This window comes from Tursiops truncatus, chromosome 4 (assembly GCF_011762595.2).
Source record: "Tursiops truncatus isolate mTurTru1 chromosome 4, mTurTru1.mat.Y, whole genome shotgun sequence".
Taxonomy (NCBI): Eukaryota; Metazoa; Chordata; class Mammalia; order Artiodactyla; family Delphinidae; genus Tursiops; species Tursiops truncatus.
The window spans coordinates 141,295,778-141,313,267 of NC_047037.1; the positions used below are offsets into that span (position 1 = coordinate 141,295,778).

At 56.7% G+C, this 17,490-nt stretch overlaps 1 protein-coding gene across 3 annotated transcripts in view; it reads right to left on the bottom strand.

Moving 5' to 3' along the window:
- Nucleotides 1-14,603: 14,603 nt before the first annotated feature.
- CBS (cystathionine beta-synthase) overlaps nt 14,604-17,490 on the bottom strand; it is a 30,445-nt gene continuing 27,558 nt past the window's right edge. For all 3 annotated transcript variants that reach the window (XM_033856162.2, XM_033856160.2, XM_033856161.2), the window contains exons 15-16: nt 17,351-17,435; nt 14,604-15,456 (exon numbers count right to left, since the gene is read on the bottom strand). In XM_033856162.2, the coding sequence (XP_033712053.1) occupies nt 15,311-15,456; nt 17,351-17,435 (231 nt within the window). In that variant the 3' untranslated portion in view covers nt 14,604-15,310. The remainder of the gene's footprint in view (nt 15,457-17,350; nt 17,436-17,490) is intronic.

The following is a 17,490-nucleotide window of genomic DNA, read 5'->3' on the forward strand; positions in this document are numbered from 1 at the left end:
AGAACTGAATTTGGACCAAGTGCCCAGTGTTCCTGCGTCCTGTTGCAGTAGGAGATGTCCTGAACAATGCATGTGTTATGTTTAGCCCACGTGCTGTCATACACACTCTTAAGAAATTCTTAGCACAAGCTAGTTTTGCCCTTTTACAAACAGATCCTCTTATTTTCACTAAGACCTAAGGTCTCCGGACCATTTTAAAACTAAAATTTGCAAAACAGTAGAGCCATAGCTTAATCACTTAATGAATGCTGGCCTAGGGGGCGGGCACTTCTGCCCACGGCTGGGAGCCTGCTCCGCTCATCACACTGACCCCCAGCCCAGGCCCGGCCTCTGCAGAGGAGGGTCCAGGGCCATCTCAGCTCAGCAAGATCTCTTCCAGCTCTTCCTTGTTAGTCTATAAAGGACTAGTTAGTGTTGCTTAATGAGATAATTTGGTAAGTATTTTACATACAAATAGTATTGAGAAGGCATTTCTCGCACAGATGTTTCCATTTTTTTATGTCACTGTTTAAACGAACCCAAGAGAGCACCCTATAAAAGCCAATAATGGCTTTAACATACAGGGATAAATCAGGAATTCTTTTATCCCAGTGTCTTTGAAGAGGAACATTTTAGTGATGTTGATGGCTCTAGTTGCTTACACAATTTTAGAAAATGGTTGGGAGAAAAAAATCAGGTATATTTAAAAAATATTTTGCTTTATGTTAACTCAGTTTTGTTTTTTTTTTTTTGATATTAACACTGCAGTCAATCCAAGTAAGTGGTGAAGACCTTTGTAGTTTATGCTCTGAGTGTAGACCTGAGTTTTCCAGCCAGAGAGTTCTGTTGCAGGAGGACAGCCCTGGAGCTGCAGGAAGTGCTCCCCGGCATAAGCCAGAGAAGCCAAGGAAGGGGTGTTTCCAGGAGGAGCGGAGTGTGGGGACGAGGGGCGGGGCCCCAGGCGCCCAGCCTCAGGGACGCGGGGCCCGGGCCGAACCGGGCGGCCGGGCTCCCAGGGCTGGTGGCCACGGAGCCAGCGGAAGCTAATGGAGGAGCTCACCGTCATCACCACAGGGCGAGGAGGACCTACGAGGCCGAATGCATGAGTCAGAGGACGAGGCCTGGTGGATGCGGCCAAAGCAAAAGGGCGGCAGCCTGGCCGCCGACAGGCGACACTCGGGGAGAAACGCGGCTCCCTCGCTTTCCTTGTTAGCATCCAAAGCTGGCAAGGAGTTCATATTGAGGGTAAAGGGAGAATTCTCGGAAATCAAAAGAAAAGGGCAGAGGATCGTAAGTCAGTTCACTGAAGGGAAAACCCGCGCAGCCAACAAGCACGTGAAGACGTTCTGGGCCTCACCGCCACCAGAGACTAAACCAAGACCACGAGGAGACTCTGCCCCTTGCCCGGCAGCGGTTCGGAAGGTGGCACCGAGTGTGGGAGCTTCACCGGGATGGCCGTCCCCAAGGAGATGGAGCTGGACTCTGGTCCTACAGGCTCTGCCAGAATTCCTCTGCAGGGTCACGTCAGGACCTGCAGAGGTGCCCGCGGCCGTGCTGTCCGTGGCGGCAGGAGTCAGGGAAGCGCCCTGGGGGTCCCTGCCGAGTGGAGTGGCTGTGCGGTCCGGGCTCGGACAGCGACGGGCGGCACGAGGACACTCTCGGGGCTGGTTCTGAGGACGAGGGGTTGTCTTCTCTTCGCCACGTGTCTCATGCTACGTGGCCGAATGCCGGACACTTTTTGTAGAAGGGCAGAGACCAAAGCCGAGAGGCCTCGCGCGGAAGTGGGTGCAGCCAGCGGCAGGCTCGCGGTGCGGGGCTGAGTCCGTCTGTTGGGCCCTCGTGCTGGGTTTGGGGTTTAGTTTGGTCGCTGCTTTCGTGGCCTCCGTCCGTGTTCCTGCCCGGCCTCCAGCTTTCTGCCTGCCCACTGCCGGGGGCGGGGGCGGGGGCGAGGGGGGGCGGGTCTCTCTGCTTTGTTCCTCCCCCGCCCCGCCCCCCAGGTGGAGGCAGGTGTTCTCCTAGTCCAGGCTCGGTCGCAGGCAGGTCCTGCGTCCTGGGGCCCAGGGGTCAGCCTTTCCAGCCATCCTGCCCCCTCCCGCTTCTGCCGCTGCCGCTGCCTCTGCCTCGCGTCTGGGTGTGGTTCGGGGTTTGGGGGCGTGTCCCTGGGGCGGGGCTGAGAGGCTCCCTGCTCCTCCCCAGAAGCAGCAGCCTTCACCTGGGTGGGGTCGGGGGGTTGTCCCTCCACCGCTGGATTAAGGCTTTGCTTCGAAGGAGGGGAGGGTCAAGGTGGTGGGTGGCGTTTCACGCCTGCTCCCCCGGGGCACCGGGCTGGGGGTGTGGGGGAGGTCTCCAGCCCCTGCCCTGCTCCCCGGCACACGGGGGAGAGAACGCTCGCCGGCCGAGGCGGTGCCCTTTGCAGCTGGGCTGCCGGCTATGCCAAAGGGGAACCAGCCTGCAACCCCGCCTCCCGCCTTGGGGGGCTTGTCCCTCTTTCGGATTCAGTCACCTGCTCGCCTTGCAACCGCAGCTCTCTGAGCTCAAGCAGCATTAAAGATGTTGTAGATTATCCACTTTTAATCCTTGATAGGCTGCGAAGTGTTCTCATGGCCTCTACATCCAAAATGGAACTGGGGCCCCAAAATGATTACTGAAAACAAGATTTTACCATCGGTTTGAGTGGAGAAAAAGGAAGTGGAACCAGACCTGTTTCACCATTTAGGCACATGGGAAATGTACGAAACGCTGTTTTTCAAGGATACATATCTTTCTGAAGGTCCCAGGGAGGATGCCTGGGAGGGAGGGGGGAGGGAGGCGTTAGGAGTGGGTCCTGAGGATGAGCCCGTCTCAGATGAGGTGGGGCCTTGTCCAGACAGGGTCGGAGTGCACAACGAGCTCTCTGCACCGCAGGTCAGGAATTAAAAATGGGAATCGGGAGTGGGAAGAACTGTGCCTAGAGACTGTTTTTATTGGGAATTGAAGGGGCTGTTCGGTCGCCTCCCACCTTACTGTTGAGCGACCTAAAGCCGTTCCCGTCTTGCTTCTTTGCCCGGCAATGCTGGTTCGCGGCAAGCCTTGGGGTCTCCACAGGTTAATTTCCCCGCAGTGGCACAGCAGTCTTTCCAGGCCCATGTGCTCTTCTAGAACTTTGTCCGTCGAGCAAGTCCCCTTCTCTAGAAACTGGCTGAGGTCTGGCTCCTCCGCCTTGCCGTCAGGCAGGATGCGTGTCTGTGACGCTGGTGACTGAGGTTAGAACAAAAGTAGACAGCGTCCTGTTGGCGCTGTACCACTCGGGACGCGTGCCCTTGTAAGGAAGCCCAGGCCACGTGCAGAGTTTCCAGGCACGGCATCAGCCTCCTGCCACGCACGGGCGGGTGGCCTCGCAGACGCTGGGAGCTGCGCTGGGAGGTGGGGCAGCTGCTAGACGTGGGAAGTGTGAGCAGGTAGATGTCGTCGTTGCCCGATGCTGCTGGGGGTGCCTACCTGGGCAGCCCCGGTGCCAGCGCTCCGCGGTGCCCTGCCTTCGCGGTGCCCCTTCTCCTTCACCACGTCAGGCACTGGACCCAGGAGAAGAGAGTGAGCCGCGTCGATTTTGATGCTGGTCTGGATCCAGTCACTAACCTTCCCCCCACTTGGATACTGGGCCCGAGGAGAGGCACTGAGAGGGGCTCGAAGGGCCCATCTTGCCAGGGACGCCGCCCTCCAGCCAGTCACCTGCCTTGTCCAGGGTGCGGAGCTTACGTTTGGCCCTGCGGTGGTGTCTTCAGCGAGGACAGGCATCCGGGGCTGTGCAGCGAGGGGCTCAGCTTCCCACCCGCTCCCTCCCGACTGGTGCGCGTGTAACTCAACCCTGCCTGCTGAGAGCCCTGGGGCTGCAGGAGGCCGGGCCTGCCTGGGACACTCCTGACCCGATGGAGGAGGTGGATGTGGCCATCCCCACGTGGGCCGGCCCGGCCCCACCGGGGGACATGGCTGGGCTAGATCACGGGAGCCGGAGGCGTCCATGAGAAGGCTGAGCCATAGACTGCAGAGAGACCAGTCCTGTCGCTAAAGCGCACAAGAAACGCGCCAGCGGCAAATCAGGTGTCCCTAGGACGGAGGCTTTAGGGCCTTGTTTAAATTACGGCCCGTCTGTAACGAGCAGCCTGCGCGTCCTGGCGATTAAGTGCCGCTGCGTTTCTGAAGCGATGATGCGTGTTCTCGAACCACCAACGGCTGCACAAATGCGCACGTGGCCGCCCTCCGCGGACCCCCCAGTGCCTGCCTTGCCCAGGAGGCTCCATGTCCTGCAGTGGCAGCCGCAGCAACTGGGGCTGCGGGCTGCCCGTCCTGCGAGGTCACGTTCCCGGCCGGGGACGTAGGCACCAAGGGCTTGCCCGAGCCAAGGCCCCTCCCCGGGTGGGGGAGTCACTGCCGCCCCCATCCCCAACATCATGGCTGTAGGGAGGGGCTGGGGGCTGGGGGAGCCCCTCAGCAGCGTCCAGGACCCTGGCTTCCTCCTCCTGTCCTGCCTTGGGGGCTCCCGCAAGACCCCGGCCAGGAAGCAAGGGGACGCGGTGCCTCCGCGGGGCCCACCCTGCATCGTGTTCCCCTTGCTGCAGCGTCACACGTGGAGGGGGTAGATCTGATGGTCCCGCAGCACTTCCTCGTCTCCTCCCCAGCTGCCCCCCTTCGGGGTGTGTTCGTCCCCTCGGGGCTCATCAACTGGCCTTTGACGGTTCCCATAGTCTTCCAGTGGCACACGTGGTTCGTCCATCTCCCCCTTTCTTTCAAGTTGTAAACCTTCAGGTAAATACGTGCTCCAAAATACTGCACTCTTCAATTCTACCCACCCAGTTAAGTTAAAAATAGCTGACATGTATTTGTTATTATTACACAATACTGAAATGCTCACTTAATTTTAAATTTCAAAAAAATTAGAGAACTTAAAAAGTTCTGAGGAGATCGACTCCCAAAGGCACGCCGCCCGCCCGCCTTGCCATGGTGACTCAAGGGTGGGGATCCTGGACTCGAGGGAGGTGTGTCCACTGGCAGAGCCCACGCGAGCATCCTGCCCAGGGGACCCTGGGGGGCACACTGAGCCGTCTGGGCAAAGCTCCAGTTCCACGGCCAGCTTTTAGGGACCCCGGGCGGGGGGCAGTCTCTGAGGCAGGGCCAGCCTTCATACAGAGCCGACCTCATCACACCCACTGGCTCTCCCCAGCTCCCAGACGCCGGGCTGTCTCTCCCTGCCTGGCCCTGCTCACGGCCCGGCCTCCCTCTCTGCTCCCCTGCTGTCCTCCCAGCCATTCTGGTAAAGCAGCGGTCCCCAACCTTTTTGGCACCAGGGACCGATTTCGTGGAAGACAGTTTTCCCACTGATGTGGGGTGGGGGACGGTCCAGGTGGTGATGCCGGCGGCGGGGAGCAGCAGTGAAGCTTCGCCTGAATGCCCGCCACTCACCTCCTGCTGTGCGGCCCGGTTCCTAACAGGCCGCGGCCCCCAGGGGCTGGGGACCCCTGTGGTAAAGGGTTGAGGAGGAGCTGGCGATGCAGCTCTGACGACGCCTGCCGGCCTGGACCCCTCCTCTGTTCTCGTGGTTTCGTGGCCTCTGCTGTAAGAACTGCATCAGGAGATGCTCGGCGAGACCTCTGCACACCGTGGACTTGCCCTGTCCAGAGCACCGGCGCACACGCGTGCCACACGGGGCTTCCATTCACCAAAGAGCCGACGTGAACTCCACCAGAGCCAGCCTCTGGTGGGTGCATGGCTCAGACCAGGGCAGACGTGCTCCTGCGGGAAACAGAGCACCGAGCCAGAAGCGACGGGCCACCTCAGCTGCGGGGCTGCCCTCTGACTCGGCTCTGAACCTGCTCCCGCTGCGCGCCTGGTCCTCGGCCCATGCCCTGACTTGGAGAGCATCTCCTGCCCCAGGGCCTTTGCACCTTCTGTACCTTCAGCTTGCTGGGCTCTTCCCCTGCTGTCCACCGGGCAGCCCTGCCAGTCTGTTGAGAAACGCGGCCACTCTGCCTCCCAGAGATCTTCAACCCTTTCCTTGCTTTTTCTTTCTTTTTAAAATTGCGCTGAGGGCCTCCCTGGTGGCGTGGTGGTGAAGAATCCACCTGCCAACGCAGGGGACACGGCTTCAAGCCCTGGTCCGGGAAGATCCCACATGCCATGGAGCAGCTGAGACTGTGCACCACAACTGCTGTGCCTGCGCTCTAGAGCCCATGAGCCACAACTACTGAGCCCGCGTGCCACAACTACAGAGCTCACGAGCCACAACTAGTGAGCCCTGAGCCACAACTACTGAGCCTGTGCTCTAGAGCCTGCAAGCCACAACCACCAAGCCCGTGCCCTAGAGCCCATGTGCCACAGCTACTGAGCCTGAGCCACAACTACTGAGCCCATGAGCCACAACTACTGAGCCTCTGCTCTAGAGCCTGCGAGCCACAATTACTGAGCCCATGTGCCACAACTACTGAGCCTGAGCCACAACTACTGAGCCCATGAGCCACAACTACTGAGCCCACGAGCCACAACTACCGAGCCCACGCTCTAGAGCCCACAAGCCACAACTACTGAGCCCGTGTGCCACAACTACTGAGTCTATGAGCCACAACTACTGAGCCTGCACTCTAGAGCCTGCAAGCCACAACTACTGAGCCCGCGAGCCACAACTACTGAGCCTGCGAGCCACAATTACTGAGCCTGTGCTCTAGAGCCCACGCTCTAGAGCCCACGCGACACAACCACTGAAGCCTGCGCGGCTAGAGCCCATGCTCTGCAACAAGAGAAGCTACCACAATGAGAAGCCCGTGCACTGCAATGAAGAGTAGCCCCCACTTGCCACAACTAGAGAAAGCCCGCACGCAGCAACGAAGACCCAAAGCAGCCAAAAATAAATTAATTAAATAAATTTTTTAAAAATTGTAGTAAAATACACATATCATAACATGTACCATCTTCACTATTTTTAAGTGCACAGTTTATTTCATCTTCCCAAACGGAAACTCTGTCCCCGTTAAACACTCGCTCCCTGTCACTGCCCCCCGCCAGCCCCGGGTCCCCACTATTTTCACTTTCTGTCCCTATGAATCTGACTCCTCTAGGGACCTCTGTGAGTTAGGGACTGTACAGTACCTGTCCTTCTGTGACCAGCTGATGTCACTCAGCGTAATGTCCCGCAGGCTCATCCACGTTGTGGCGTGTGTCAGATGCCCCTTTTCGAGGCCCAATACTATTCTACCGCGTGCATAGACAGCGCTTTTTATCCATCGTCCATAGGTCTCTTGCTTTTTCCTGGTGGCACAGATCGCCTTTGCAGTTGTTTTATTTCTTCTTTGATTCTTCCCACGAGCAGGGAGGCCCCGGTGCCTGATCAGTGGTGGGACCTCAGTGGCTATCTGGTGAGCGAGTGAGCGAATGAGGGAGAATTTTAAGGCTCCTGCTCTCAAGCCGCCCTCCCCGGGGGTTGTCCCGGTTTGATCTGCCCTCATCGGGAGCTGGTGGAGGCCCACGCCGGGTGGGCAGGGATGCCCAGCACCTCCCACTGCTTCCTCTCTAATGCTGACCGATTTGGTAGATAAAGAAGAGCCTCGCTGTGAGCCTGCAGGTCTCTGCGCACACGTGGAGGCACGTCTCCTAAGGAGCTGGGGGGCTGCTGACAGTATTTCAAGCTGAAGAGCTCTATTAACGGGGACAGGAGTCTTCCCAGCACTACCGAGACCACCACGGAGAACAGCTGCTTCTTTCTCCAGCTGGCTTGGCTCCGGGAAGCGGGAAGGGTTCTGGAACCCACTGTGCGCTCAGCTTGAGGGAGAATGAGGGCGGGATGAAAACCCAGCCATCCCTGGCGGCGGTGGAGGGGACATGTCCCTGCTCAGGGCTCCTGCTGCAACCGGCACAGCCCGCGGCTTGTTCGGCAGAAGGGGAACTGTCAGGGGGGCCTGACTGATGGCCACGAAGTGGGAGGGCCAGGCTCAGGCTGGCCACCCACCCATGGCTGGTCACACCAGGGATGGGGAGGGGGCCACGCTGCTGCCACCAGTGGGTGGGACGGCACTGCCCTCTGCATGCCGGCCGGACCCTGCAGAGAGGCTCGCCGTCCCTCCTCCCTCCTGGTGGCCCTGGCCCCGGACCTGGTCGGGGTGGCGAATCTCATCCTCCAGGCATGTCGGGGGGCCTGCACCCTAGCTGCAAGGGATGATGCGGGAGTGGCTGGCGCTTCCGGTCCAGAGGTTAGGAGGTGGGCTTTGTCTCCCCCCAGGACTTGAGTCATGAGACGAGGCAATCCACAACCCAGGAAGACCCCCTTCCTGCTGAGCACGGCCAGGCATGACCCATGTCCACCACCCCAGCTCGGGGGAGGGAGGGTCCACCAGCCACATGGGCTGACCATGGGTTTGGACCCAAGGAGCTCCATCAGTTTGCTTGCTCTCTGGGACACCAGTGTCCTGAGCCAGCTCTCTCTGTCATTTGGGTTTTTATTAAAAAGGGCACCTTGGGAAGGTGTGAGGGTATGGCAGAGATTGAAACCGGCACCCAACTTTTACTTTTTCTTCTTCCTTAGGACTTCCTTAGACACCCCCCCCCATTTTAAGCTGAGCCTGTGGCCACGGAAAAAATGTTCCACTGCCCAGCCTCCCTTGCAGCTAAGGTGGGACACGTTCCCACATTCAGGCCAGTGGACAGGGCAGCCTCCTGTGCTAACACTGCTGTGGCCAGAGCGAGGGTGTGGAGCAGAGACGGTGAGGCTAGCTGACTCCAGGCCCACCTCTGCTCACTAGAGGGTCCCCAGCACAGGCCTGCGTCCTGGGTCTGCCTGGAGAAATGGCAGCGATGGACTAATTCACCATTTTTCCAATTTGCACAAAGGCACTGTCGCCTTACCAAGCTGTGTGCCCTCAGGGCTGCATCTAGCAGAGGGATTGCCTTTTTCAAATTCACCCAAAGGTACCTCATGTGCTGGCAGCTGGATCAGCCAATAGGATCCAAGTGGAAGTGTCGTGTATGACGTCAGAAGTGTCAACAAAGGGATGGGGGCACTCTTCTTTTTTTTTTTTTTTGCGGTACGCGGGCCTCTCACTGTTGTGGCCTCTCCCGTTGCGGAGCACAGGCTCTGGACGCGCAGGCTCAGCAGCCATGGCTCACAGGCCCAACCGCTTCGCGGCATGTGGGATCTTCCCGGACCGGGGCACGAACCCGCGTCCCCTGCATCGGCAGGCGGACTCCCAACCACTGCGCCACCAGGGAAGCCCAGGCACTCTTCTTTATCCCCTTCTCCTCCCTGCTTGCTGGAGCATACACATAATGGCTGGTGCTCCAGCAGCCATCTGGGATCATGAGGTAGAAGCCTGTGTTGAGGATGGAGGAGCAGCAAGGTAGAAAGGTCTTGGGTTTCTGCTGCTGATGGAACTGCTGGCCTCTGCACTGTGATTCAGTGAGAGAGAGAGAATCTCCTCTAACCTGAATGGAGCCATTGTCATCTGGGTTTTCTATCACTTGCAGGAGAACCGAATTATAAGTGATACAGAGAGTGTTGATGCTCATTAGCAAACTGAAGGCTCTGAGAAGTCCTGCAAAAAAAACAACTGTTTCCCCAGTGCTTGCCAAACAGTCAACCACAGAACTCTCTCACCACCCAGCTCTTTACCCCTTAGGAGTCCCTTTATTTAGAGGAACAGCGTTTGGGGGTGACAGCACCACACAAATTATGACTCAATAATGAACACATGTGAAAGCATACATTCTAAAGACTTAATCCACAGTGATTGGTTGGAGACCTTCCGGGTTCCTGGGATTCCATTTCTCAATAATGGGTGGGAGAGGGAAAGAGTCAACTGTCTCAGGCATAGATACCGTGAGGTTTCAGGCTCTCAACTGTGTTTAAAAACATCTGTCCTCAGGCTTCCCTGGTGGCACAGTGGTTGAGAGTCCGCCTGCCGATGCAGGGGACATGGGTTTGTGCCCCGGTCCGGGAAGATCCCACATGCCGTGGAGCGGCTGGGCCCGTGAGCCATGGCCGCTGAGCCTGCGCGTCCGGAGCCTGTGCTCCGCAACGGGAGAGGCCACAGCAGTGAGAGGCCCGCGTACCGCAAAAAAAAAAAAAAAAAAAAAAATCTGTCCTCAAATAACTAGCTTTTGGAACTGCTCCCTGCAGTCTGAATTTAGTCCCATCGCATAGTGATGGGTTGATGTAAGTCCCAAGGGTGTGCAAGTTCTGGGAAGTGAGTGCATGGAAGCACAGGGGCATGTCCCACAAGGCAGTGCCCTGAGGAGGGGCAAACGGGGAAGCGGGACAGGGGGAGAGGGATGGTAATATTACCATGATTGAGGCTTACCATGACCGTGGGTGGACCCTGATCTAGTTTGATTGGATTCCAAATACCAGTGAGGTCGAACTTACCTCCTTCTTTACAGACACAGAAATCAGGGCAATCTGCCCAAGAACCCCGCACTGATAAGTGGGAGAGTCAGGATTCAAACCCAGATTGAACTGGGCCCAGGGCGCTGCTCTCTGCAGGACTCAATGCTTGTTGGGGTCTAACAGTCCCAGCACAATTTGCACAAAGGCACTGTCGCCTTGCCAAGCTGTGTGCCCCCAGGGCTGCATCTAGCAGAGGGATTGCCTTTTTCAAATTCCCTCAAAGGTACCCTGTGTGCTGGCAGCTGGATCAGCCAATAGGATCCAAGTGGAAGTGTCGGGTATGATGTCAGGAGTGTCAACAAAGGGATGAGGGCAGGTTATGTCGGGGGAGTCAGGGGCTGACTCCGTCCCTTCCAAATTCATAGGTTGAAGTCCTAACCCAGCACCTCTGAATGTGACCTTATTTGGAATGAGGTAGTTATAGATGCAGTTAATTAAGATGAGGTCATTAGGGTGGCCCTAACCTGATAACTGGGGTTCTTATAAAAAGGGGTGACTTGGAAACAGACACATGCAGAGGGAGGACGCCGTGTGAAGATGGAGGCAGAGGTCAAGATGATGCTTCTGCACCCCAGGGAAGCCCAAGAGTTACCAGCAAACCCCTAGAAGTTGGGAAAAAGCCTCCGGACGGAACCAACGCTGCCCACACCTGGATCTTGGCCCTCTTTCCTCCAGAACTGTGCGAGGATTAATTTGTGTTGTTTAAGCTGCCCAGTTTGGGGTACTTTGTTACACCAGCTCTAGCTAATGCGGGGTGGGGGGCAGGTGGCCGTCTATCTCTGGAGAAACTGAAGACACCGTCACTCCTAGCAGCCCCCCTCCTCCTGCCTAAGCATCCCAGAGAGGGTCGGGCCCACCTGTAAGTAGCACAGACCCAGAGTAACAGTGGCCTATGCAACAGAGGAATGAGTGTCTTTCTCTCTCATAGAAGTCTAGAGGTTAAATCACGGGACTTCAACTGAGTGAATACACATGAAATGCTTAGAGCAATGGCCAGTTCATAATAGCGATCCGTAAGATTTAGCCACTGCGTTCAGAGATGTTTGTGGCCGCACCACGTGTCACAGTAAAGCACTGGAAACAAGCCCGTCCGTGTGGGTGGGCGAAGCGGTCTGACGGAAGGTGACACGGCCGGAAGTGGGTGAGCCGGTGCGGCACCGTCAACACACACCATCCTGAGGGCGCGGAGCTGAGCAGAAAAGGCTGGCGGCACAACGGTACCTATGATACCGGTAACGCACGCCATCTAGGGACACACGCGTGTGTAGCGAGACGACACAGGCGCCATCAGAAAGCCACGCGGGGCTCCAGCTGCTGTTGTGAGGTTTTATTTCTTCAGCGGGGCGGTTACTGTTCTTTCCACCTGTTTGTATGTCTGAAATTTTCCCTTAAAATCAGAATATTACGCTGAGTGAAAGAAGTCAAATACAAGAGTATAATCTGATGATACACTGGGGCTGCTGAAACAAAGCACCACGAACGGGGCTGAAAGCAACAGACCTTCATTCCCTCCCAGTATGGAAGCCAGGAGTCTGAGATCAGGGTGTCACAGGGCCGTGCTCCCTCTGGAGGCTCTGGGGGCGGGTCCTTCCGGCTCTTCCAGCTTCCGGGGCTCCAGGCATCCCTGGCTTGCGGCCGCATCCCTCCCGTCTCCGTCTCCACGGCCACATCCTCCTCCTCTTGTCTGTGAGTCTCAGGTCTCCACTTGCCTCTCCCCTAGAGGGACCCTTGTTGTCACACACGTGAGGGCCTTTAGGCCTACCTGGATGACCCAGGATAATCGCCCCATCACACCTGCAAACACTTCCAAAGAGGGGAACATTCTCAGGTTCCAGGGATTAGGACCTGATATTTCTTACTTGTCCTACCACAGTTCTACTGAAAAATACTTTTTTGAAAAAACTTCCCCATCCTCAGTCAAATTATCAAATGAGCCCCCCTGAGGTCAGAGCACATCTCCCGCCAGATCTGTGCAGTCCCAGGCCCTCCTCCGACCTGGTGGGGAAGGCCTCCGCCTGCCAGGTTGTCTGTGGGGACCGGGACGGCTTCCCGCACAGCCCCCGGGGGACAGTGGCGTGTGGCCTGCTCGCGGCTGCCGGGGGCCCAGGGCTGCAGAACACCCGGAAGGAGCCTCGGTCTTAGAGACACATAGCTGATGACTAAGGAACTGGCCGTTCCCAAAAGGCACACCCAGCTGTACCTGGGGCTCTTTACAGAGGAGTGAAGCCGCGTCCACGACAGGAGGCCTTTCCCGGAAGATAGATGGAGCGCGGCAGCCGGGACAGGGTCAGGCAGCTGTGAGCACCCCCTCCACACAGCCCAGCCCCGCCAGAAAGCTCCCAAGGGACGGTGGCCTCTCCCGTCGAATCTTCGGCCTGCCCACGTGGTCTGAGGCCTTGGAAGGGGCTCCGGCGTGTAGGAAACAAGAGTGGGCCCTCAGGGCTGCGTCTTCAGCATGTCCTGCACGCTGTGTCCGTCTATTGAAATATCTATGGCTGCCCAGCCCTGTTCCCCGTCACTCTGGGGGTACCTGTCTTGATGGCCTGCTGGGGCCCTTGTTTTCCCCCTTCATTTTGGTGGAGTGCATCTTCCAGTGCTCCCCTGGGCCCGGAGGCCACCTGCCTCGGGGGAAACGTCTACATCTTCCCTCCAGGGTTAAGGGAGAGCGTGCCTGCACCCAGGATTCTGGCCCACGTCCCTTCTTTCAGATGTCTTGAGGCTTCACTCCCTTGTCTCCCAGCCTCCACATTCTAGAGATGGAGAAGCTGGATCCCTTTCTCATTCCCTGGACTCTCTCTGTGAGCTGGGTTTCCCCACCCCTAAGTGGAAACTTTTTCTGATCTTCTTGTCCCTGTGTGGGTCTTTCTCCATCTGTTGCGCTGAGTACTAGGTGGAACCTTTCAATCTACAAACTCGTGTCTTTCAGACTGGGACAGTTTCTTGAATTATTTCACTGGTGATTCCTTCTCTGTTGTTTCCTCTTTTCTGGAACTCCTACAAACCAGATATTGGAACCCAAGAAGCTCAAAGAATTCCAAGCACAAGAAACATGAAGAAAGATAGATCACGATTTCCAAAACAATACTGAACATAAACAAAGCCAGAGGACTCACACTTCTTGATTTCAAAACTTACTACAAAGCTACAGTAATTAAAACAGTGTGGTACTGTCATAGGACAGACATATAGACCAGTGGAACAGAACCAGAAGTTCAGAAATAAACCCATACATCTATGGCCAACTGATTTTCCACAAGAGTGCCAAGACCATTCAATGGAGAAAGAATGTCTGTTCCCCAAATGGACAGCCATATACAAAAGAATGAATTTGGACCCCTGCCCTGCACCATGTACTAAAATTAACTCAAAATGGATCAATGAACTAAACGTAAAAGCTAAAACTATAAAACTCTTAGAAGAAAACATGACCTTGGATTGGCAAGGATATTAATACCAAAAACGAAACAAAAGAATAATTGAACACCATCAAAAACAAAACACTGTTGTACACCAAAGGTCATTATCAAGAAAGAGGAAAGCTACCCCACAGAATGGGAGAAAATATTTGCAAATCACATGTCTGATAAGGCTCTAGTATCCAGAATATATAAAGAACTTCTACAACTGAATAACAAAACGCAAACAACTCAATTTTAAAATGGGCAAAAGACTTGAATAGACATTTCTCCAAAGAAGATACACAAATGACCAAACAAGCACATAAAAAGATGCTCAATATCATTAGTCATTAGGGAAATGCAAATCAAAACCACAGTGAGATAACACTTTACACCCACTATCATGGCTGTAAAAAACAAAACGCAGAAAATAAGTGTTGGTGAGGACGTGCAGCAACTGGAACCTTCATGCACTGCTGGTGGGGATGTAAAATGGTGCGACCGTGGAACACAATGTGGTGGCTCCCCCCAAATTCATCATAGAATTATCACGTGGCCCAGCAATTCCAGTCCTGGGTATAGAACCGAAAGAACTGAAAACAGGTGTTCAAACAAATGCCTGTACACGAAGGTGCATAGCACTACTAGGCTCAACAGCCCAAGAGTGGAAACAACCCAAATGTCCATCAACGGATGACGGATAAACAAAATGTGGTCTGTGCGTATAAGGAATACTGATCGGCCACAAAAATGAAGCAGATTCATGCGGCAGCGTGGATGGATCTCAGAAACATCAGACAAAGTGAAATAAGCCAGACACGAGGTCACAGATTGTACGATTCTTTTTATATGAAATATCCCAAACAGGTAAAGCCGTGGGGATGGAAGGCAGAGTAGAGGGTGCCAGGAGAGGAGGGGAGAGGGGAGTGACAGCTTAATGGGGGATGAAATGTTCTGGAACTCGACAGAGGTGGTGGCTGGACGACCTCTAATAAACGCTAATGAATTACACTTTGAAAAATTGATCATTTTAGGTTAAGTGGATTTCACCTCAATTAAAAAACCCCAAACACTCAAGCCACTCCAACCAAGCCATCCCCCAGTGGACCACGCTGCTGGGAGAAGGGCCACGGCACCGGCGCACGCTTCCTGGGCCCCATTCTCCTGCTCCCCCCTCTGGACTCCTGGGAAAGGCACTGGCCTCTGTCTTCAGTCCCCCTACCCCAGTCACGGCAGGGGTCCATCCGCCTGGCTGAGTTCTCTTTGAAAAGATTTGCTTGCTGAAACATCTTAAGGGAAAGTTAGTTAAAGAAGAACACATCTAATCGAATAAATCATACATAGATTCATTTAGGTGGCCAGGTGTTAATGACGGGGACCTGTAACATCTCTGCTGGGCCCCGGCTAAGCCCTAAGCATCCTTGACACCCACTGTGACAGTGACGCCCAGTGCCAGGTGGCTAGAATCATGTGTGTGTTTGTTTAGTGTTTACGAAAGCAAAGGAGAACAGCCGCACAGCCCTGGGGGTCGTCAGAGCTGGGCTGCGGCCCCGGCACCTCCACTTCCCGAGTTTGTCTTCTGGTTCCGCTCGCGGGCGGCCACGAAGTTCAGCAGGTCGATGGCAGTGACGACTCCGAACACCATCTGCCTCTTACTGGACTCCCCGTGGCTGTGGTCTGAGGGGGGACAAGGCCGCAGGTTCAGAGGGGCCTTCATACGGAGCGGATCTGAGACGGCCACGCCCGCAGGCACAGGGTGGGGGGGTGTGCGGGGAGGATGCCCCGTGTCCACGGGCACCTGTGTGCCCTGGCGGCCCAAGCACAAGTGCCGTCCCCTCCCAACGCAAGCCGCTTGGGCGAAGCTGCAGAGAGCAGGGCCCTGACCCCGCTGAGCCACGCCCACCAGGGACGCCCGAGGGCCACATTCATTCAGAACAGCCGGGGGTCGCCCCTGGTGCCCAAGGCCCGAGTCGTGGCACGAAATTCCAATCCTACTCACACCCAACACCACCGGCTCACATCTCTGGCCTACCGTTCTGTGTTCAAACCCATGCCTTTCTCTCAGGCTTAGAATGAACGCAGGCCGCTGGCCCCCTGCCCTGCCGCCCAAGGGCAGAGAGGGGGATGGAGACGGTATATTTTACATTTCAGCTCGACTGGGCCATGGAGTGCCCCGCTACTGGGCCAACATTCTGGGTGTCTTTGGATGAGATCAACTCTTGATTGGATGGACCTAGCAAAGCAGGTTGCACTCCCCAGGGTGGGCCTCATCCAGTCAGTTGAAGGCCCGAATAGAACGAAAGGGCTGACCCAACGCGAGTAAGATGGAAACGTCCGGCCTTTGGACCCGGAAACATTGACTCTTGGGACCTTGAACCTGGCCACTAGCCCCGCAGGCCTTGGGACTTGCCAGGCTATAAGCCGTTCCTTAGAGCAAATCTCTGTATACACACATCCTACTAGTTCTGTTTCTTCGGGGAACCCTGACTGACAGCTGTTGTGAAGCACACATTGGGCCGGGCAGAGCTGAGCAGCCGGTGGCAAACGCCCAGGTCGCACCCCGTTCCACCAGACCCCGCTTCCCTGTCTGTCCCTCACGCCTGTGAGGGCAGAGGTCACACAGGGTGGGCTGCTGGAGACACAGAGAGGCCAGGCACCCTACTGGCCGGCTCGGAGCACCTCAGGAGAAAGCAAGGGGCACCCAGAAGAGATGAGGGGCTTCGAGGCAAAGGGGCAGCTTTGGAGCACTGGGCCCCACGGGGGCGGGCAGTCGGAGCAGTCTCCAGGTGCCCCGGGAGATACTGGCCAGAGCTGGGTCAGCAAACTTTCCGTAAAGGGCGGTAGGGTCTCTGTTATGACCCCTCAGCTCCGCCCACATAGCACGAAAGCGCCACTGACCGTGCTTTCTGACAGGGCGGTGTCAAAGGAAACTATTTACAGACCCTGAAACCGGATCCCACGTCAGGGTGTGTAGATGTTCAAACACGAGTGTGCGACACAAGAAGGGGAGCCGGGGCCTGGACGCCCTCCTTGGCACTTGGGGGCTGCGAGGCTGACCGCAGCGCCGCTCCCCAGCTCGAGGGCTGGGCGGGGCGTACACACCTGCAGGTCCCCCCATCCCCAAGGCCAGGTCCCGCGCCCAGGAACCGAGGACAGGAGAGGGTTAGGTGGGGGCGCCCAGGACCCGGGACCAGCCCTCGGCGGGCGGGAGGGCGGGCTCCAAGGCCCCCCCGCCACCGGCCCCAATTCTCGGGATCTGTATAACCCTCGTCCTCTCCCGGCACCAGAATAACATCCCAGGCCTCCAGAGATGCGGCCAGGAGGTCCGGGAAGGGCTTTGTGAGCAGGCTATAAAGCCCTGTGATCTCACCGCGAGCTGGTACCCAGGTTGGCCCACAGCGGGGTCCCTCTGAGATCTGCACCCAAGGCTGGGGATCAGCTTCTCCAGCTCCCAGACGCCCTGTGCGCTCACGGCAGGAAAGCGCACACACAAGCCTGGCCCGGGGGCCCGGCGGCCAGCACCCCACAGGGCTCCCGCCCCCGCCCCCAGCCCGCAGAGGGCCCCACTTACACTGGATCTGCTCGTGGACCACCAGGGCGAAGTGGTCCATCTCCAGGATGTGTGAGAGCTTGCCCAGAGGGTCCGTCAGGTGGATCTGGAAGGGAAGCCGCGGTCAGCGCTCGCCAGGGCAGCCCAGCTCGGCCGGGGCC